This window comes from Lolium perenne, chromosome 7, assembly GCF_019359855.2.
Source record: "Lolium perenne isolate Kyuss_39 chromosome 7, Kyuss_2.0, whole genome shotgun sequence".
NCBI lineage: Eukaryota > Viridiplantae > Streptophyta > Magnoliopsida > Poales > Poaceae > Lolium > Lolium perenne.
Window position 1 is genome coordinate 252,071,591 of NC_067250.2, and position 21,656 is coordinate 252,093,246.

Below are 21,656 nucleotides of genomic sequence, written 5' to 3' on the forward strand. Positions count from 1 at the left end.
ATACCTCAATGACTTCCTTGGTGTCAACCGCGAAGGCGTCAATCAGCTGCCCCAAAGTTTTGTCCTGTTTGATCTTGGGAAAGATCATCGAGTGCATCCGCGCCATGGCACCTTTTCCCTTCTCAAGAAGCTCCCGTGTAAGCTGGTGGGAGGCGAGAGCCATCGACACACCATTTGCCAAAGAGTTGTTTGGAACTTTGTCCAAGGCAGTGGCAGGGATGTTGGCGGCTTCTACAAGAAAATGAATTGGAAAAAATCATTGACAAAGGAACGAATTCATAAGTGCAATAATCGACAGAGGTATACAAAAGAGATTACCAAGCAGAGCCAAAGAAGACTGACGAAGGAGTTCATCCTTCTCAGCTGCTCGAGCTTCTTCCTCTTTCAGCCTCTCCTTCAGTTTGCCCAGTTCCTCCTTCAGGGAGTCGACTTCCTGGCGAGCTGTGGCAGCCTTTTTAATGGCGCCGTCCAACTTCGAAGAAGAAGATTTAACCTCCTCCTGCAGTCGAACTTTGTCTGCTTCCAGAGAAGTAAATTGAGAGGCAAAGGCCTCCAACGAAGATATAACACCTCGCAGGTCCTTAAGGAAGAAAGACGTGTAAACAAAGAATCATTAAGCAAAGTACGCACCAGGAAAATTCAAGTCGTAATCAAAAAGGGACTCACAGAAGGAGGAGTCGCGGCGGTGGCAGCTGAAGGAACATCTTTCCCCTTAGAAAGGGAGGAAGCTGTTGATGCCTGAGCCGTGGGGGTTGCCTTAGGAGCTGAAGCTTTGGAAGCAGCAACGTCCGGTGGAGCAGCGCCAGTTTTTGCTTTCTTAGACGGAGGCTCAGTGAGACCTTCGTCACTGCAAAAGGAAATGATTAAGCAGGAGTTATAAAGGAATGCAAAGAATAAAGAGGCAAAGTACGGCTTCAGGGAAGAAGGTACTTACGTATCGAAAAGATCGTCTTCATCGGCAAAGCCGCCGGTCGATCTCTTCATGGGTGAGGCCCTGGTCTCCTCCACAGCTGCATCAATAAAGGCATCATGATCAGCGTCAGCATCACGCACTGATCCCTCTGTGTCGCAAGCATCATCGGCTAAGGAGGGAGGGTCGGCATGGGCAGCTTCAGAATCTATCGGATCACCGTGTTCGCTCTCTGGGCCAGTGTGTTCGACAGTATGAAAATCAACAGGTACTGAGGAGCCTTTTCCCTCAGAAGTATCATTTGGCGAATCGTGCAAGTTTCTAGAGATTACGGGGGTCTGCCGAAGAGAAAAACAAATAAGAATTGTGCTGACGCAATAGAAATAGCATAATAAGAGTTTGAAAGGAGAAGTTACCTCTGGCAGTGGATGTTCGACATCAAGAGGAGTGTAAGAAGATATCAATGGGATCGAGTCTTCTTGACTAAAGAAAGTTAGGCGACGGACTTCATCGAGCAGTTCCTTTTCCGATAGTTCGGCAGCATTAATCCTGGTTTCATCCTTTGGACCTGAATACAACAACATTGGACGAACCCTGGCCATGACTGGTTGGACTCGACGTTTCAGGAACACCGCTGCCACCTCTGTGCCAACCATAGTCTGGCCGTCGGCCTCTTTGATTCGAAGAAATCTATCAAATAATTCGTCGGCAGCTGCCCTTTCATCGGGAGAGAGAACGTTCTTCCAGGAATCCTTCGGCTTGGCTTCAAGGACGTCAATAAAGCAAGGAAGCTGAGACTCGGCTGTCAAGGAATCCTTGACATAAAACCATTTCAGTCTCCATCCTTGCACGGATTCTCTCATTGGAAAACTGAAGTAATTAACCTCTGAACGAGCCACGAACCCCACTCCTCCAATAACGAAGGATCCATTGCTACTGTTGTATCTCTTTACATAGAAAATCTTTTTCCACAACCCAAAATGAGGTTTGATGCCCAGAAACGCCTCGCAAAGGGTGATGAACACAGCAACGTGGAGGATTGAGTTGGGAGTGAGTTGCCATAATTGGATCTCGTAAGTCCGCAAGAGATGAAGGAGGAATTCATGAACAGGAAGCGAGAGACCCCGGTACAGAAACGACAGGAACATCACGGTAAAGCCAGCAGGGGGATTGGGCCGAGAAATCGCACCTGGAAAAATTACGTCCCCCTCGTCAGAGGAAATTAATCCCAGGCTTCGAGATCTCTTCTCGTCGCGCTTGGTGATGGTTGACGCTATCCAATCCCCAGGTTTGGATAGCGAGCCTGGCGGTGCTGGCGGCGCCGGAGCTGGGGGAGGAGCGTCCGGAGCGCTCCCCTTCGGAAGATTAGAAGAGGATTTGGCGGCGGCGCCACCGCTCGTAGAGCTGGCGGCGGCGCTGGAGTTCTTCTTTTTCACCATTGCGAGATCTGGGAAGAATCGAAAAGCGGTGGTGGCGGCGCAGCAGTTGCGAAAGGAAGAAGAAGAAGAACGACGAGTGGATGTTATGACAAATGAAGAAGAAGATTAGGGATTTTCATCCTTTGGAAATTTTAAGGAAGGCCACGTGGGCACGTATCGTTACTGCTAGTGGACCTTTTTTCTGATTAATGGTTGCAGGAATCGAGGAGGTGCCTTGGTAACTGCGTGAGAGGAGCAGAAGTTGCTTGAAAATAGGGCCAGGCCCAGCAGGTCGCGTCTTATCAGTCAAAATCGAGGTGTCAGTAAAACATCATCAATGACGTCATGAGGAATGATTAAAAGCGTTCGAAGGAATAAAAAGGTATCGAATGATGAACTTGAGTCTATGCACAGATTGCAAAGCATCTGCACTTAGACTCGGGGACTACTCCCATCGGGAGCGCTGGATGCACACCCGACAGAACTTTTTTGCACTCCAGGATCATGCCCGGGGACTTGATTCTGTGTAGGGTAACATTGTTTTGCCATCGGCAGTTAACCAGCAAAAGTTGGGCATGTTACTCATTATCCCTTGCATAAGGAAAATATATCGGATGAATTTCAAAGACTTACGAAAAAACTTCAGCAGAGCAAAATATTTGAGTGGTACAACTTGAGTCAACGCACGGATTCCAAGCATCCGTACCTAGACTCGGGGGCTACTGTAATATCCCAGGTATTGGGGTTACAAAAATAGAGGAAACAGATGTGTGCATTGCATTCATGCATAGAAAATCTGGGGAATTTTCGCGCTTTAAAGTAAAACAGTCACAGTAACTGAAGTTTCACTTGACCTTGGTGGAATTGAAGTAGCTCATCAAGTCAAGCGCTATAAACCTCAATGTGACTTTGCAAAAACCTTGTTTTGGGTAGAGATGATTTGATCTAAGGGGTTAGATCAAATGGAATTAAATCTAACACAACAACACTTCAATCAATGATCCATTGCTTGATCTTATAACAGATCATAATATGGTAATCATTGCCATAACATAAGAACATTTGTTCAATTATAAATCAAGTAACAATAAAATGGAGAAACCATTCTTGACTATCTTCTCCATGTCTTAAAACTAATCCATGATCCTACCATGAAACCTCATGGTATTCAATCCACTTCAACATTGGAATTATAACAAGAAGTTCCACTCCAGAGATAGATATTCTTCTCCATTCCAAATTATTACACATCAAACCTAGAGAGGTGAGAGTTCTATAGTATTTATTAGAGAAGCAATGGAAAATCTTAAGCTAAAACCTTGGATATACATCCATGTATTCCAACCATCATCCCTTGAGAAAAACCCTAAGTAATTATCTCAGGCAATCTCCTGGGATATAAATTATTGAGACAACCATAACTATGTCTATTTAAGAAACTATAAAAGAAAGTCTATATTTAGTTGATCAAGACAACACTTAATCTTGGGAGTGAGAAACCAAATTCATCAGAGATACCTTAGGAAGTCCAACCTTGATCATTATAAATTGTGTAATGATCATAAACCTAAAGAACTTAAGGTTATGATATTAAGGACAAGATGATCATATATAATATATGATCATGCTTTGGAGATATGTGAGAATAAGTTAAATCCTAATAGGATTAGTAGATATCCTTCACCACATGAAATCATAGGGAGGTAACTAGTAAGCAAACCTAGGCTTATATCCCAACCCTAACTTGTGAACCACTTGGTGATCATAAGTAGAATCCTACCACATCTACATAAATTAAAGAACCTAAGAAAACCTTAGAGTCAAACTCTATACTATAGATGGTGAGAAACCATACATCCATATGACCAAAGTTAACTATAAAAAGAACTATAACCAATGTAGTTACTTTAATGATAAATTGGGGATAATAATAGAAGTTAACTGGTAGAAGATAAAACCAATTCTCAAATCCTTAGTAATTAGAGAAGCACATAAGGTATTAAGTAAGCCATCACCTTATCATGGTTAGGGGAGATTAAACCCTAGCACATGCAATGTGGTGTTATTTCATCTCTATAATCTAGTACTATACCTTAAACCTAGTTTATGCATCACCATGGTGATCACCATATAAAACCAGGCTATAATTGAGATTCCAAACCATATGCCATTAGGTAAATAACATTAGAACCCTAGTATTGCACATTAATCAAATCTTATGCTTCAATTCTTGAACATAATAAAAACCTTGTGCTACATTTCATAATTAAAACCATATGTGTAGTAATCAACCAATTATCCTTGTAACCAAGATCAACCATGATTGAAATAATACCTACATAAATACTTTCAGGGATAATGATAAGTATTAACCTTAACAAGGGGTTTATCATAGATACTATAAAACCATAATACATTGGTGCTCATATAAAAACATGTGCAAGTGACAATTCCCTAGATTGAAACCAAGTCTTAATACAACCTTTAAAATACTTTGAGTTGAAAGTATCAACTATAATAATCCAAAATATTTGATTCACAAAGAAAAAGAAAATTAAAATGAGAATATAAACTCATGTCTATTTGTTATTTTGAAAAAGCCAACAAGCATGAAATGTAATCCAATATAAAATACTTGCTTCATATAGGAATGTGGTGTAATACATCACTCCATCTTTTAATTGAATTGACATAATAAGAAACCTGCAAGAAAATTTTGAAATCAAATTAGATTCCAAACCAGAAATATAAAAACAGAAAAAGAAAACAAAGAAAAAATGGAGAGAGGCTTACCTGGACCGTGCCAGCCGAAGGAGCCCAGCAGCAGCCCATGAACGAAGCCCAACACCAGCCCGAATACCCCTTCGTCTAAAAAAATAATGGAGAGGAGATCGTCCTCATCCTCTCCAGTATGCATGAGCGCCAGCACGAAGTCGTGCTCGGCCTCCTCTCTCGCTGGCGACCTCTCCGCGACCGACGAGGTGACGAGGCTCACTCTTGGCGTCGTATAAAGCCTCCCGACGAACCCTAGCTCGCTTTCTTCTCTCTCTGCTCCAAAAATTCCCCAATTCCGAAACCCTAGCCGACCCTGCCTCCGACCATCGCCGTCGGCAGAGACCACCCTGAGCTTCGCCGAGGACACCATCGTCATCGCCATCCTCTCCTTGCTCTTCCTGCAAAAGGAATTAAGCCGAGGTGCCCTGGAGCGTCTTCGTCGAGCTCGTCTCTCCTACGGCCGGCGACACCAAATTCCGGCGGTACAGAGCTCCATTAACCTCGCCGCCTAGCTCGTCGTGCTCCTGGTGAGCATCTCTACCGCACCGCATGCTCGCTTTGCTCAGTAGCGCCTCGTAGTGTCGCCACACCAGTCACCTGTGTCCGCCGCCGCCGCACCTCGCCGTCGAGCTTGCTCCGGTGGTCATTAGCGGGCGGCGCTGGCACCAGTAGCTTCGTCCTGGCATGCTGAGTCGACTGAGATGAAAAGCCCACCCGCGCAAGCCCAAAATCGGCGGCGATCGCCGATTCCCGCCGGCCATCGCAAGCTCCTGGACATGGTCTCAATTTTGACCAGTCCACGCTCATGTGGCAATCCACGTGGACCACTGGCCCACTGGTCAGTCTCTGCGTGTAGGTTAGCCCGGGTGCGTTTAGCCTTTTCGTTTTATTTCAAAATTCAATAATACCTGCAACTTCTAAAAATTGTAGAAAATTCATAAAAGCTCAGAAAAATACAAATGACATATCAAAATTCTTAAAAAAGAAACATCTATCCAATAAAAATATAAAATGAAAATTATATTTTTAGAAATTCAATTATTTAATACTTGTTATTTAAGGCTTATTTATTAATTCTAAATTCAATTAAAATTCAATAATTAGGAAAACTTTCCAAATTAAATAAAAACCAGTAAATAAATAAAGAAAATATTAAAACTAATTTTCTTTATTTTGTTAATTTGGTAAATCATTATTAGAGAGAATTAAACCCTGATTAATAACTACCCTAATTATTAATTATATAAAAAGAATAAAATGCTAAATTCAATATTATTTTATTTACAAGTTACTAATAACTTCAACTTTAAATTGAAGTTATTAACCATAAGACTATATGGTAATTAGCAAACCCTAATTCCTTATTGAATGGTATTACAAAATTATCATTGCATGTGAAACCCTAAAACCCTAATACCATTAGGAAACCTAGCTCCATTTATTCATATGAACCCTAATTTGTTTCTAACCTAAACCCTAGGTTAGGTTATGTGATCATGTTATTTTCCTTTTGATCCATAGAACCATAATTAGCAAATAAATACTTGCCATGTTCACATAAAATGTAGGAGCCCTATTATCCATAATTCAGTATTCCATGTATGCACACCTATCCTACCTAGATGATCAAATAGGATCAACCCTAATCCTTAGTATCAAGAATCTTATCCTTATTTATCCATGCTTAGCATCATACCAATATGATGAACCTCAGAAGCAACTATGCCAAATCTTGAGCTTTACCTAACCATATTCCACTAAACCCTACTAATGTTGGATACTTATCAACCATCCTATCTAGGAGCCAATTGTTCATTACTGAATAAGATCCAATAGTAAAACCTAGACAACCTTAACCTAAATTGATATACTTCTTATTACTTAAGAAGTATGTTCTTCAAAAGTTATTCTTTCGAAGTAAATAAAGAATCATCATCAACCCTGCTTATAAGGACCTATAAACCCTAGCCAGCTATCACTAGCAAGATAAACCAACCTTGACAACAACCATGTAAAATGAATTGCTTAGGATGCCTAGGCTTATCTTAATCATACAAACCCTAGTTATTAATGAACCCAACCTTGTTAGGATCCATCTAATACTTACTCCAGAAACTAGATGAAACCATAATCAACCATAGAACCCCACCAATCTAATTATCATACTTGTTCTTTATTCAAGAACATGTTCTTCAAAAGTTATTCTTTTTAAATACATAATAAGTAATCATTAACCATGCAATATTAGACTTAAAATTGACAACTGCTCTTTACTTATTATACAACTGTTATTCCTAGGTGCGTATGATTATTACTATGCATTTTACCACTTGCTTATGATTCTCAAACAACACAACCCTGAATAAGAACCTTGTTTGTGAATTACTCTAAAAGTGCAACACACCCTGAACTAATCATTACCACTCACTAATCCTAAATCATCGGGGTTAGTTCACGTTTAGGGCGATTGCGTCTCATACTTATGCATTATTGCATCCTTGCCAATCTTTTAAACATCGTCCTTACCGAACGATGATGCTATTTCAGAATTTGGAGTTATTGCGTATCGAAGACCTTGCCTGCATAATCTTGCAGTCAAGAAAGGCAAGTTCATCACTTGCTCATGTCATTTGAGTATTTTTACCAAATTACTTGCAAAGTACTATGTTTATCACTATTGCATAAAAAACAAAACCACTATTTTCATAACTATGAATATGACTATGTGGTGGGCAATGGAACCATGGATTGTGTTGATATGGTGGAGGTTCCATTGCAAGGGTTTATATCCATCTAGGATTAAACAACAAATGTCGCCAGTGATTCTTGTGCCGTAATACCCGTGTTAACCATAAGATCCGGAGTGGGACGGAGTAATCAAAAGTGTTTCCACTCCAAGGGGGCAAGCGGTGAGGCTGGGGAGTCCTAAGTCCCCACGGCATTGTCCGTAGTACACTTGTCGCCCGAAGGAGCAAGCGGTGAGGCTGGGGAGTCCTAAGTCCCCACGGTATTGCGGTCTATGATGGGTTGCAACTACCGGCGTAGGAATGTATGGTAGAGCCCTGCATTGACGTCGTGGTCGGGGTCCACCCTGAAATCTACGGGAATAATGGGACCGGCGTGGACCCAGGGTCGGGGCATGCAACAAAGGGTGGGTGTTCGAGGTAGCGGAGGAACATGATTGGCTAGACCTTATACCGGGCCTCACACCAAAGAAAGTGTGGACGAGAACATGACTCGGTTGGCACCAAGGTTAAGATCTCTTATGGGTAAAGCAACACACCTCTGCAGAGTGTAAAGAACCGTGACCTGTCACTCCCTGTTCCGGGATATGGAACTGCGAACGCGGCCGGAAAGGAGCTCCATGAAGTTCTAGTAAACCGGTGAAGGCTGACGGACATAGTTCTTCTGAATAAAAGCAACCTTTTGAAGAAATGGTTATGAAAACTTGCATTGGTATTAGACTTTCTGGTCTAATGCCGTAGCTAGTGCATCAAACACCTCTTTCCTATAATGAACTTGTTGAGTACACTCGTACTCATCCCACTCTTAAATCCCCTGCTTAGATATGGAGGCATCGAAGGAGGATCTACAGTGCAACTCGAAAGCCGAGGAGTCAACAACTACTTCAAGGGACAGGAACCTGTCAGAAGAGTCAGATACCACATCCAACCAGGAGAAACCTAGATTAGCAATAGAAAGGAACTAGCTTCCTAAACTTAGCTCCTATTTAGCTAGAATCTATTCATAGCCTCTATAGCTAGTTAAATACTCTACAAGTAGAGTTCGTGTTAGGACTAGACTACGAGTCATTCTTCTGGAGTTTATTTGCAGCTTTAACTCATTGTAAAGTAGGAGGCTATGATGATCTTATGTAAAGAGTCTGTATGTAATTCTATAGACATGCCTTGGACCCGCATATGTTTCTGTTGTACCACTCTGAGCGATATAATACTAGTGGAACGGTGTTTCATTGGTGTTATATCAGACTTGCATACTACACCATGCAGTGGTATGCCGGGTCACCACATACTCCCATCGGGAGCGCTGGCGCGCACCCGATAAAAGAAGAAGATGCGGACAGAAGGAAAACAAGAACGATCGAGGAGAAGGACATCAGAAGAAGACATGCTTCAGTCTCTACCCGAACTATGTTCGGCTAGACACTCGGGGGCTACTGACGTGGGCACTACCCTTCGGGTAACCGATGTTGCTCCACCCTATACGGTCTAGCTGGAGGCCCATGAAGGCACTCGATGGCAAGATGGGCCACTAGGACGGTGCAACGGAAGATTCCTTGAAGTACAAGACACGAAAGAAGCCGAACAAGGAAGGTTTAGAGATAGATCTACTGTAAACCTAGTCGTACTCGATTGGACCTCTTGAGACCTGGCCTCCTATATAAAGGCCAGGAGAGGGGCTGTCGAGGGACACAATCAATCTTAGCGATCTTAGCCAACAGAAGCTTAAAGCTAGGTCACCTTAGCGCTTAGCCATCTCGACGAGTTCATGATGATAGTTCATGATGATAGTGAATATATACCAAATGAAATAAATGGAATAAGTGTTTGTAATACTTTTTATTTAATTGCGAGTAGGCAAGCAAACCATATACCAATCAAGAATCCTCTTAGTAGATTCTCTTGATTCCAACAATCATTCTGTCTATTACCAAAGCCCTAATCAACACATTAATAAAGGTCTTTCGACCAGATCAAGGCATTACACTTGATGGTTCCTTGTTATCTTTGAGTTGTGCTAGATCCTCTTTGATACCGTCTATGTAACACGGGGGTCGCCGAGTTCATATCTATGAGATCTCTAGATCGTGCCACCTAGGCCCTTAAATTGGATAACAAGCATTAGGCACACATAGATAATCATTCTCACGATGTAATAATTACAATAAAATAACAATCACAAATGGATGGAAGTAAATAGGCAATCACATCTCACCAATTCCCTACATCTTCCACGCCTATGGGAATTTACTCACACATGAGACGAGAATAGATCAAAGAAATAATCATATTGCAAATGGAAATCATCTCAACTTTACCGTAGCAAATCACACTAACGTTGAAGATCAATCAAATACAAAAAAGTAGGGATAGAGGTTCAAATACCTAATCTTGCAAGTATGAATCCCTCTCTCTCTCTCTCTCTTTCTCAGTACAAGTGGAAATTACGGAGGTGTGAATGATCAAGAGGATAGAGACCATCGAAGGAAGAGGTGGTGTTATCCTCCTTCTTCAGATATGATCTCCTCCTTCTGCAATGTTTTTGTGACGGCTACGTTTTTTCGTCCTCCCCCTCTTCACGAAAGTTTCTTGTATTAATATGGCAGAAGCATTGGCACATGGTACGGGCGGGCCGTATGGACGGGTTCCAGTCGTACAACGGGTCGTCAAACCTCCTGGAGACCTCGGATGGAAATGCCTTCAATTAGAGATTTGCTCATTTAGGTGTGATTAGCCCATAAATGCGCTCAGATCTTCCAAAAGTGCCCATTACCTAAAACTCACAACAAAGTTTTGCTAATTTGCGGTTTAGCATTAGTTGAAAGATAACAATCAGCGAAACCAAGTGATAACGAATGGAAAACCTTCGGTAAAAAGTATCAATATTTGGAGCTATCAACCGTCCAACTGAAGTGGACATCTCAGGATAGAAGTCGATGAGCACTTCACTCTGCACCTCCAGACGTGCTTTCACACCTTCTTTCACATGGTCAGGGCAATGGTGACCAAAGAAAACCGATGATTTCTCGAGGTTTATTTTCTGGCCAGAGCCTTCACAAAAAACCCGGAGAGTATTTCTACGAGCATCCACACTCCTACTATCATTTCTTGCAAAGAAGATACTACCATTGCGTGTACCTTGGAGCTCACCTTGATCCTCCTATCTGTAAACTTGAAAAATCTTTTTTATAGAGAAGAAACAAATAAAGACTGATTGGATCTCCCTAACAAATTTCTCTTGATGGGCACCCGGTTCTATAAGCTCGCCATTAACATAAACATAGCGTAACACAAATAACACATCCCATCACCGAATGAATCCAAGTGGAATCAAAACCAAGGTTGCACAGACGGCCATAGAGATATCTCCATTCGATCCTATCATGCGTTTTCATCGTATCAATTTTCAACGCAAAAAAGGGTTTCTTAAACGAAATAGAGAAGTTAGCATTTTCATACACGAGACCACACGCATCATCGTGACAGAAGATCCGGGCTTAGCGTGCATCGTCTCAGTCTCCTTCCCCATCTCAGATCGATCTCAAGCCCTCGCCTGAACCCACCACAGCACCTCTCTCCGGCCTCCGCTCTCCGGCGGTCCGGCGAGGCCACCACCATGGCCCAATCCCCACTCCAAACCCTAATACCCTTCCTCCTCCTCCTCTCGACTGCCCCCGCCGTAGCGCCGGCCGCCTTCCCCGGCATCGACGCCTTCCTCGCCTCCTCCGCCGCGCGGGACCCCACGGCCGCCAACGACACCTTCGACTCCCTCCCCGCCAGCCTGCGCCGCGCGCTCTCCGTCCCGTCCCCGATCTCCGCGTCCCGCCTCCTCTCCCTCTCCGCCGCCGTCCCCGTCAACGTCCGCCTCGCCGGCGCCGCCTTCCCGGCCTCCTCCGCGCGCCTCCTCCCATCCTACGTCTCCTCCGCCGTCTCCTCCGCGCCCTTCCACTCCAGCCGCCGCCCGCACCGCCTCGCGCTCTCCCACAGCCTCCACCTCGACGTCGCCGCCCCGGCCGCGTCCTCCAATCTCGCAACCAAGGCCGCGGCCGCCGTCCGCGCCCACCTCGAGGCCGCCCCCGCGCCCTTCCACGCCACCGCGCTCTCCTCCGTGCCCTACTCGCTCGTCGACGACCTGGTAGCCGAAGACTACCGAGCCCTCGTCGGCTCGTCCTCCGCCCCAGCCATCTACATCTACTTGCTCGACCTCGGGAAGCAGCCGCGGCCGTACGCCTACACCGCGGCGCCCGGCTCCGCCGACTCCCACTCGCCCGCCTTCTCCCGCTGCCTCTCCCCCGTCTGGGCGGGCAAGGACCGCTACCTCTGGATCGACCTCGGCGCCGGCCCCGTGGACTACGGGCCCGCGCTCTCCGGCGACGGCGTCCTCCCTCGTGGTGAGTTCCATCCTCTCGCCGCTCTCCACGGCCGGCCCAAGTCCGAGAAAGCACTCGTCGCCAGCCTCGCCTCGCTGGTTCTCAGCGCTTACAAGCTGCTGCTAGTGCCTTCGCTCAGAATCCCAGTGCATTACGAGAGCTCTCTGCTTATTCGTTTCATTCACATCCATGGAGACGATAAAGATCCCGCCGGACTTGATTGGCGGGCAATTGAGCAGTCGATTCGGGATGGAGAACTGCCCTATGAGGGGCAGAGCTTGAAGTTTGATTTCCACAGCGTCAAGTACTCGGAGTGCCCGATTTGCTCGTTTGTGGTTGCCCGCTCAACACACTCGTTCACATCCAGGTTCTTGTTTGATAATTACACGATGATAGTGAGCGAGTACCTGGACTCCAAGCGGATGAGGCACGTGCTCTCGGACTCGTCGGAGGAGATGCACCGTGTGGCTGGGGTTCATGACAACGATGATGGGCATGACAAGGTTGTCCCAGTCTATGTGTTTGATTTGGATTACGACAAGCTTCTGTTGCTGGATAGGTACCACCAGGCGGTGGCTTTCCGTGATATGGTTGTTGCGGTCAGGACGAGGAGCTCGCAGACGGTCAGTGACTACAGCTGTAATGGCCGGCATGTGATTACAATGACTAGGAATCTTGAGCGTCCGATCATCGGCTCGGTTCTGCAGACAATGTTTGGCGTGTCGCCCACGCATCAGTCATGGAGCCCCGAGCACGATGCCACGGTCGTTGATTATACCTGGAGCACCGGACATACACCATTTGGGCCATTCTCAGAGACCAAATCGCTGTCTTTTGTGCAGAAAGATGCAGCCCGTAGGAACGTTCTTCTTACCACCCTCAACTACACAATCACCAGTACAGTTACTGTTCTGGACTCACTGGCTGCCCATGGCGGGGAGAATATACTCCTGAGAAAGAAAAGGCATGTTGAGTTCATTCAAAGGTGGAATCTGCTCACTTACAAGTTGGAGAAGCTGGTGTCAGCCATGTCCCACCTCGATTACAACAAGGCAATGTACCTTTTGAGATCTTCAGACCATGATATGTATGCCCTTTTCTCATTGGTGTATCAGGCTTCTCAGGAGCTAGAAGCGTCATTGGTTTGCTTCAAGGATCCACCATTCCCATGGTTATCAGTTTCCTTGTCTGGAGTTTTCGTATTTGGTTTCTTCTATGTGTACTCTAAGAGGGATAAATTGTTTAGGAGCAAAAGGAAGCAGTTCTGAGTTCTTACAGCAGTTTTGTTGGTGGATACTGTTTGAAAGGTTTGTCCTGATGATACTGTAGTTGACAGCTGCCAGGAAGTTGCATCCTTGCATATTACATGGAGCTGTGACTCGACACTGGAAATGGTGCATATTGTTCCAGCAAGATAAACTTACTTACAAGAGGTACTCTAGATTATTTAAGGGAAGCAATGCTTCCACTAGTATTGTAAGTTTAATGTGCCAGAATTGCCCTTGATGCATAATGTTGATCTAGATTTTGCAGACACGTATATGTTTCATGTTGTTGACTAGCAGGTGCCCTATCATATTCGATGTGTGCATCCTATTCTCATGTCTAATATCTAGATCATTTTAAAAAAAATCCTACAGTTCCAGTAGTGCTACTACATCATGTCTGATGTTCTTTTGATATTCTGTTTTTAGCGATCAATTTACTTTTATTTATTTTTTACTTGCGTGGGTTATTGGATTACAAGAGAATTTCTTGAGAACTATCGTAACTAACTATAACTAGTTCCTTCAATCCTTCATAGTATTTGCGTTACATGGGGAGGAAATCCTTAAGCTCCAATTTAAACTGAATTGCTGAAAGCTGATGTCCTGGTTACATTTCTGAAGTTGGTAGGCAAAATTTGTTTGAAATATTGGAGTTTTTGGTCGAGTTGTATATTTCGCTCTTCATGTTCTGTGTGCTGCTACTCTTTAAGTACCCTAGCCTCCTTCTAATGGTGCATGTGAATTATTGAGTAAGTACGCTTTACTGCTCTAGTACCTCCTTATAATGATGTGCGTGAATGATTGAGTAAGTACACTTGAGCGTTTGGATTCGGAAAATCAGACTAGTTGGTATCTTAGTATTCCCGGGAATCTTGACTGGAAATCCTTCCACTAATTTTTATGTTTAAGCTGAATTGCTGAAAGCTGATTTCCTGGTTAAACTTTGAAAGTTGTTGGTAGAGCAAACTTGTTTGAAATGCTGGAGTTCGGATCCAGTTTTAGCTTCCCCCTGTTTTCCTGTCGTGTGTGCTGCTACTTTATGAACACCCTAGTCTCCTTATAATGTTTGCAAGCTAATCTCTTCAACACAAATATGATTAAGTATACTCCAGCGATTGGTTTTGAGAAAATCAGACTAGTGGGAATCTTAACTGTAGGAGTGAGATAGCATGGCAGAGTGCCAGAGAATATGACATCTTGGAGAGCTTTCCTAGTAATATGAGATAAGCTGTTTGGGTGTAACCTCAGAATCTGTTAGCTAGAGCAATTATTAAATCAGTAGGCCATCGGTTAATCCAAGGAACACTTCTTGCTAGTAATCAATTATCAGGCTATCGGAAGGAAAACAGAAGGAACTGAGAGGTGCTCTTCTTCCATAAGAAATGCCAATAAGATTCAGTAAGACACAAGGATAAGAGAGGCTCAGCATGTCTGGAACGGAATAGTTACGAGCAATATTTCTAGTTTAAAGAAGGAATTTGGTGAAGCAAAAAAGATCAAGCTGGATGGAATAGCTTGGGGAACAGTAGTGATTAGGGTAAGGCAAGCACAGACTGAAGTGGAATGCAAGGCTTGTAACAAAGGAAAGGGATTGCGCAAATCTAGACAGGGTTTGATGTCAAAAGCTTGATCTACCTCCACAATCAGGAGGGAGTCTGCTAGCGCACCCATATGGCCCTGAGATTGGGGGCTAGATACCTGGCGGTGGCTATGGTGGAATCGGTGGCCGGGGAAAGAACTGGAATGGGAGAGCTCGTCGGAATAGTTCCAGTCAAAGCTACACAACAACTCAATTGTTTGATATCTGTAATAAACAACAGAGTACAATGTAAAGCAGCAAAGATAATTAAAATAGACCTTCCTTTCTGAGCGAGAATCTGACGTACATCTTGTTTGATGAAATCGGCTAGAACAGTACAGTAAATCGAAACGAAGCATTCAGATTACATGGTTGACGATGCGGTAACTGCCAAGATTGTTACTTTTAACTCACGGCAGCATGGCTCTTGCTTGCAGTGCCTGAACAATTGGCACTCCATCAATATTCTTCAGAGGTGGGACGAGTTGCAGTTCCTATTCTGGTTCGACCAGTAGGTTCGACAACATGGTGCGGGGGCTTGTCGCGGGAAGAGATACGTGGGCTTGGACCCCCAGCAGCCGGAAGATCATCATCTTTCGTCAGCTGGTTGGGCAGAGGCTCGAATGTGCTACACGAATCACCAGGGATGGAGTGTTCATGATCTTCCTGTAGATTGGGAGCCAAAGCAGGTTCGGGAGTTGGGTGTTTGGGTTCGTCCTTGGAAGAGATGAGCGGACCTCCCTTAGCAACTCCAAGATCAGGATCTTCGCATACTTCGTTTTCAGGTGTGCCAAATGGAGTCTTGGGCACTCGGTGAAGAGCTCTCTTTTGAGGGGCAACGGAGCTGTGGCAACTAGAGCCTGACCCCGGAACTGCAACGCCATGGAGTAGCATAGGTATTAGCACACATACATCAATAGAAGAAAACAGTGCCGCATGGGCATGGATGCGGAGAAGTACACATAGGGTTAGCAAGCTACCAAGAACGGGTGGAGGCTGGTCGGCCGGAGCAGCTGGAGCACTAGTTTCCGGCGTGGCCGTCACTGTCGGAATGGAGGAGAAGAGTGAGCTCAACCGTGGTTTCCCGTGCGACAGGAGCAGCACCATGGAGCGCATCGACGATCGTGGAGCGAGCGACATTCGCTCTAGCTATCTAACTGATCAACGGACACGTTGAGGAGTACGTGATGGTTCTCTCGAAACGTAAGTTGATCGGTGATGAATGGCTGCCTCCAAAACCAGTCGCCTACCTGTATTTATGCACACACCAGAATTCAGAAACGGCATACCTCGCCTGCGTGCGTTCATGGAGGCGACATTTCTTATTTATTTTACGAAATTGACAGTAGAGAAAGGCGTGCGTTCATACTACTTCCTGTACTATTCTGCGCCGTAGAGTATATACGTAGAAAATGGCGATTGCAACAGCTAAATCTTGCAGTCAAATTAAGTGCAACTTGGGCCTCATTTCGCCTACTACTTCACGCAACTCAGTTGCAAGGGGGAATTGCAAGGCGCCGCATAAAACGACCCTCCAATCCTTGGCCCGTATTGCTTCACTACTAGTCTACTTCCAATGCATCTGACAGCCTCCCCAGTAAAAAGTCAATCGCTCATGAGTCCATACCTGATAAGGAACACTCGCATGCATTGCTACTCCTTGCACATTGTACTATGTACAAGTGGACCAGTTCAACGACTGGTTCCAGCGAATTTGAGTCGTAGCAAATGCTTTGACACAAACCAAAGACTGAAACCCCAAAGCATGCGTTCATGCATGCCAACTTTCCGGTTTCCACCCTACTTATATGTCATTGAACCGCACGTATACATGTGTGCTACGTACTTAAAGCGGTGACCTAGGATGCCGCTTAGACACCGATCCTCTTCGGAAGGATATCGAGGTTTCATCTCGCATAGTCTCGCAACAATGGCATCTTCGGGTGTCTTGTTTCCACCAGGCCTCGTTAGGTCTCTTTGCTTCTTGGCCTTCTTTTCGCTAGCCATCTGCGACGAAACCGAGAACGATAGACAATCCCTCCTTTGCTTCAAGTCCCACCTCTCGGGACCAGCCGCCGGAGTTTTACCTTCATGGAGCAACGCGTCCCGGGAGTTCTGCGGCTGGCAGGGGATCACCTGCAGCGCAACGTCCCCTCGGCGTGTCATCGCCCTGGACCTTGAATCGGGGGGCATCTCAGGGTCCATACCGCCTTGCGTCGCCAACCTCACCTGGTTGACAAGTCTCCAACTGTCAAACGACAGCCTCCATGGTGGCATACCGTCCGAGCTTGGCCGCCTGAGCCGGCTGAGAAGCCTCAACCTCAGCATGAACACTTTGGAAGGTACCATCCCATCCCAACTCTCTGCATGTTCCCAACTCAGAATCCTAGGCTTGTGGAACAACTCCCTCAGCGGAGAGATCCCACCTGGCCTTAGCCAATGCAAACATCTTCAAGAAATTAACCTTGGAAACAACAAGCTCCAAGGGAGCATCCCTTCTTCCTTTGGTAATCTTCCTGAGATGCGCATACTAGTTCTCGCTAGCAACAGGCTTACAGGCAACATACCGCCGTCTCTGGGCAGCAGCCCTTATCTCACGTATGTTGATCTCGGAATGAATGATCTCACAGGGGCTATCCCAGAGTCCTTAGCAAGCAGCCCATCTCTTCAGGTACTTAGGCTCATGAGCAATAATTTTACCGGAGAACTCCCAAAGGCCCTCTTCAACAGTTCGGCACTTATTGCCCTCTGCCTCCAACAGAACAGTATTGTTGGTTCCATACCTTCTGTTACTGTTGCATCTTCCCCTATACAATATCTATATTTGAGGAATAACTACCTTTCAGGAACAATACCTTCCTCACTAGGGAACCTGTCCTCCCTAGTTCATCTTCGCCTTACACAAAATCTGTTAGTTGGGAGCATCCCGGAGAGCTTAGGTTATATTCCAACACTACAACTATTGACCTTGAGTATGAACAACTTATCTGGGTCAGTTCCACGGTCTCTCTTCAACATGTCATCCCTCACAGTTCTTGCCCTAGCACAAAACTCACTTGCCGGAAGATTGCCGATCGACATCGGCTACACACTCCCGAATATTCAGTCCTTGATACTCTCAACAAACAGTTTTGATGGCCCAATCCCAGCCTCTCTTCTCAAAGCTTACCACCTACAAATGCTTTACCTGAACAATAATAGATTTATAGGACACATACCATTCTTTGGTTCATTGCCAAATTTGGAGCAACTTGATTTGGCATACAACATGCTAGATGCAAATGATTGGGGCTTTGTCTCTTCACTATTGAATTGCTCCAAATTGAGTATGCTGGCACTAGATGGGAACAACCTCAAAGGGAGAATTCCAAGTTCAATCGGCAACCTTTCCAATAGTCTCAAGTTCTTGTGGCTAAGTAGCAACAAAATTTCTGGACCTATACCACCAGAGATTGGCAACCTTAATAGCCTCACTAGCTTGTACATGGGTTCCAATCTTCTTACTGGCCATATACCACCAACGATAGGGGAGTTGCGCAAATTGGTATATCTATCTTTTGCACAAAACAAGCTTTCGGGTCAGATCCCATACACAGTTGGTAATCTTGTTCAGCTGAGTATGCTGAAATTGGACGAGAACAACTTCAGTGGAAGTATACCTGGAAGTATTGCACACTGTACTCGACTAGAAATTCTCAACCTCGCACACAACTCACTAAATGGGCGAATACCAAGTCAAATCTTCAGAATCTCCACACTTTCTGAAGAATTGGACTTGTCACATAATTACTTGTCTGGGGGAATGCCAGATGAAGTTGGCAGTCTCATTCACTTGAAGAAAATGAACATGTCAAATAACAGGTTGTCCGGCAACATTCCATCCACTCTCGGCCAGTGTGTTGTTCTAGAGTATCTTGACATAAAAAGCAACTTCTTTGCTGGAACCATTCCACAATCTTTTGCCAACTTAGGCAGCATAAAGAATGTGGATATTTCTCAGAACAATTTGTCTGCAAAAATACCAGAATTTCTGACAACTTTGAGTTCTCTGGAAAACCTCAATGTATCCTTCAACAACTTCTATGGAGAGCTTCCGAGAAGCGGTGTTTTTGACAAAGCAGGTGCAGCGTCAATCCAAGGAAATGATCATTTGTGTACAAGTGTTCCAATCGGAAGCATGCCTCCTTGTTCTCCACAGGTTGAGAGGAAAATGAAGCACCAATCATTAGTTCTAGTCCTCAAAATAGTACTACCAGTTGTTGCTATCACCATAATCATTTTGTCCTATATTGCAAAAATTTATTGGAGGAAGAAAGTGCAACAGAATACGCATTTGCAAAAACTTAATGAGAAGATAAAACAGATATCATATGAAGATGTTGCCAGGGCAACAAATAAGTTCTCCTCTGCAAACTTAATTGGCTCGGGATCATTTGGAATGGTTTATAAAGGCAGTCTGCAGTTTCAGGAAAATATAGTTGCTATCAAGATTTTCAATCTTGACATTTATGGAGCACAGAGGAGCTTCACCGCAGAATGTGAAGCCCTGTGAAATGTCCGTCATCGGAATCTTGTAAAAGTCATTACCTCATGCTCTTCAGTGGATTCTAGAGGGGCAGATTTCAAGGCCCTAGTATTTCAATACATGCCGAATGGGGATCTAGAAAAGTGGCTAAACCCGAAAGTGCATCAACATGGTGAAAGAAATGCTTTCACATTGATCCAAAGGATTAATATTGGTTTGGATGTAGCATTTGCTTTGGATTATCTCCATAACCAATGTACATGTCCACTGATTCATTGTGACTTGAAGCCAAGCAATATTCTTTTGGATCTTGATATGGTTGCATACGTCACCGACTTTGGCCTATCAAGGTTTCTATACAATACATCAAATACAAATCAAGATAGTTCAACAAGTTTGGCCTGCCTAAAAGGATCTATTGGATACATCCCACCAGGTGAGATTAAGCATATTCACAATATGTTTAGTTCCGTTTGTTCTTTATAGAGTGGTACAATTTCTATTATCCAATTCTCTAATTCATGCTCTAATTCGATTGTGTTTCTAAATGTAAATGCAGAGTATGGCCTGAGCAAAGAGATATCAACTAAGGGTGATGTCTACAGTTTTGGAGTGCTTATGTTACAGATGATAACAGGATGTAGTCCAACTGATGAAAAACTCAAGGATGGTATAAGCCTTCATGAATTTGTTGACAGAGCATTTACAACGAATATTCATGAGGTTGTTGATCCCACAATGCTCGAAGATGGCAGCAGTGCAACTGACGTAATGAGAAACTGTATCATACCACTGGTTAGAATAGGCCTATCTTGCTCTATGACATCACCCAAAGAGCGGCCAGATATGGGACAAGTTTCTACCGAGATCCTTAGGATCAAGCATATGGCCTCACACATGGGTTTGTGAAGCAAAAAAATAGACATGCTGGTAGCTAGTGACAGAAGTTCATGTAAAGAAGAACAACGATCTACTATCTTATGAATTTTCCTTTTCTGATGTAAGTTAGATAGGATACTTGTAGGCAGTATAATTTTCTTTTGCCATCTCCGGGGTATCATTTTGTATTTATAAGTGAGTAATCTTTTATCTTTACATAGGAGAATTGCATTACATGATTTTCCAAACCATGCAGCCTTCTACCGTTCTACGTCACCTTAATTATTCTGATTGGCTTTCACAGATTGTGACCTCTTTCCCCACTATTTGTTTTGGCCCTTGAAAATAATTAAGGAAGTGAAATAATTATTCAAGCCCGGTTCACCAAGGATTTCATACAATAAAGGATTATGGTATCCAACGTCATACGCTGTATTCGAAGTTTGAACTATCAGGAAATAATTAAGGTAGTGAAAGGATTATGGAAGCCCAGTTCACCAAGGATTTCATACAATACAGGATTATGATATCCAACGTTATATGCCGTATTCGAAGTTTGAACTATCAGCCAATAATCAAGGAACTAGTGATAGTAACATAAGTGTAAGTAACATAATGAAAAATTAAGGTCACCATAGTTTGAACGTTATATGCCGTATTCGAAGTTTGAACATAGTTTGAACGTTATATGCAAGCCCGGTTCACCAAGGATTTCACACATAATACTACAGGATTATGCAGGCCAGGTTCTATTAACGCTGTTTCAACTTTTGCAAGTCTTATGGCGAGACATGCATTCATACGATACGAGTATCATAGTCATGAAGAATTCCAAAAAGGTCATTCTTGAGAAAAGTTGCTCCGCCAGACTTCCACTGGTCAAGTTAATATTATGGAGTGCCGACAGAGCCATATGTATTCTTCTTCAGGCAAGTTGCTCAGCTGCTGGCAGGGTCAATGGGGGTAGGTAATTAGGTATACATGGGCATAGAGGTTAGTGATATCTCACTACATTAGTCCAAAAATGTGTCAACTACCTTAGCGTCAAGATGGAGGTCCAGATTAAATAACATTTTAGGCACGCTTCTATGAGTCCCCGTCTTGTCCTAATTAGAAAAACATTGCTACATGAAAGTTTTCTGTGTCACATATCGACATCTACAATACCAAATCAACATCAATAGTACTCAT

The 21,656-nt window shown here is 44.1% G+C and overlaps 2 protein-coding genes and 1 long non-coding RNA gene across 3 annotated transcripts; 2 read left to right on the plus strand and 1 right to left on the minus strand.

Moving 5' to 3' along the window:
• Nucleotides 1-11,371: 11,371 nt before the first annotated feature.
• Nucleotides 11,372-13,754, plus strand: LOC127313321 (uncharacterized). Its single transcript, XM_051343859.2, has one exon. It carries the CDS (start codon nt 11,461-11,463, stop codon nt 13,480-13,482), a length of 2,022 nt encoding a protein of 673 aa, XP_051199819.1. The 5' UTR covers nt 11,372-11,460; the 3' UTR covers nt 13,483-13,754.
• A 1,569-nt stretch (nt 13,755-15,323) lies between these two features.
• On the minus strand, nt 15,324-16,412 carry LOC127313322 (uncharacterized). Its single transcript, XR_011749735.1, has 2 exons — nt 16,042-16,412; nt 15,324-15,933 (listed from the first exon to the last, which is right to left on the minus strand). It is a non-coding gene; the product is annotated as an uncharacterized lncRNA (long non-coding RNA).
• Nucleotides 16,413-16,912: 500 nt separating this feature from the next.
• LOC127313323 (uncharacterized) lies at nt 16,913-20,659 on the plus strand. The gene is made up of 2 exons (XM_051343861.1): nt 16,913-20,022; nt 20,146-20,659. Exon 1 carries the CDS (start codon nt 16,926-16,928, stop codon nt 19,611-19,613), a length of 2,688 nt encoding a protein of 895 aa, XP_051199821.1. The 5' UTR covers nt 16,913-16,925; the 3' UTR covers nt 19,614-20,022; nt 20,146-20,659.
• The last annotated feature ends 997 nt before the right edge of the window (nt 20,660-21,656 follow it).

Excerpts from the sequence above, each read along its gene's own strand:
- LOC127313321 (XM_051343859.2), top strand. The coding sequence starts at position 11,461 with ATGGCCCAATCCCCACTCCAAACCCTAATACCCTTCCTCCTCCTCCTC.
- LOC127313323 (XM_051343861.1), top strand. The coding sequence starts at position 16,926 with ATGCCGCTTAGACACCGATCCTCTTCGGAAGGATATCGAGGTTTCATC.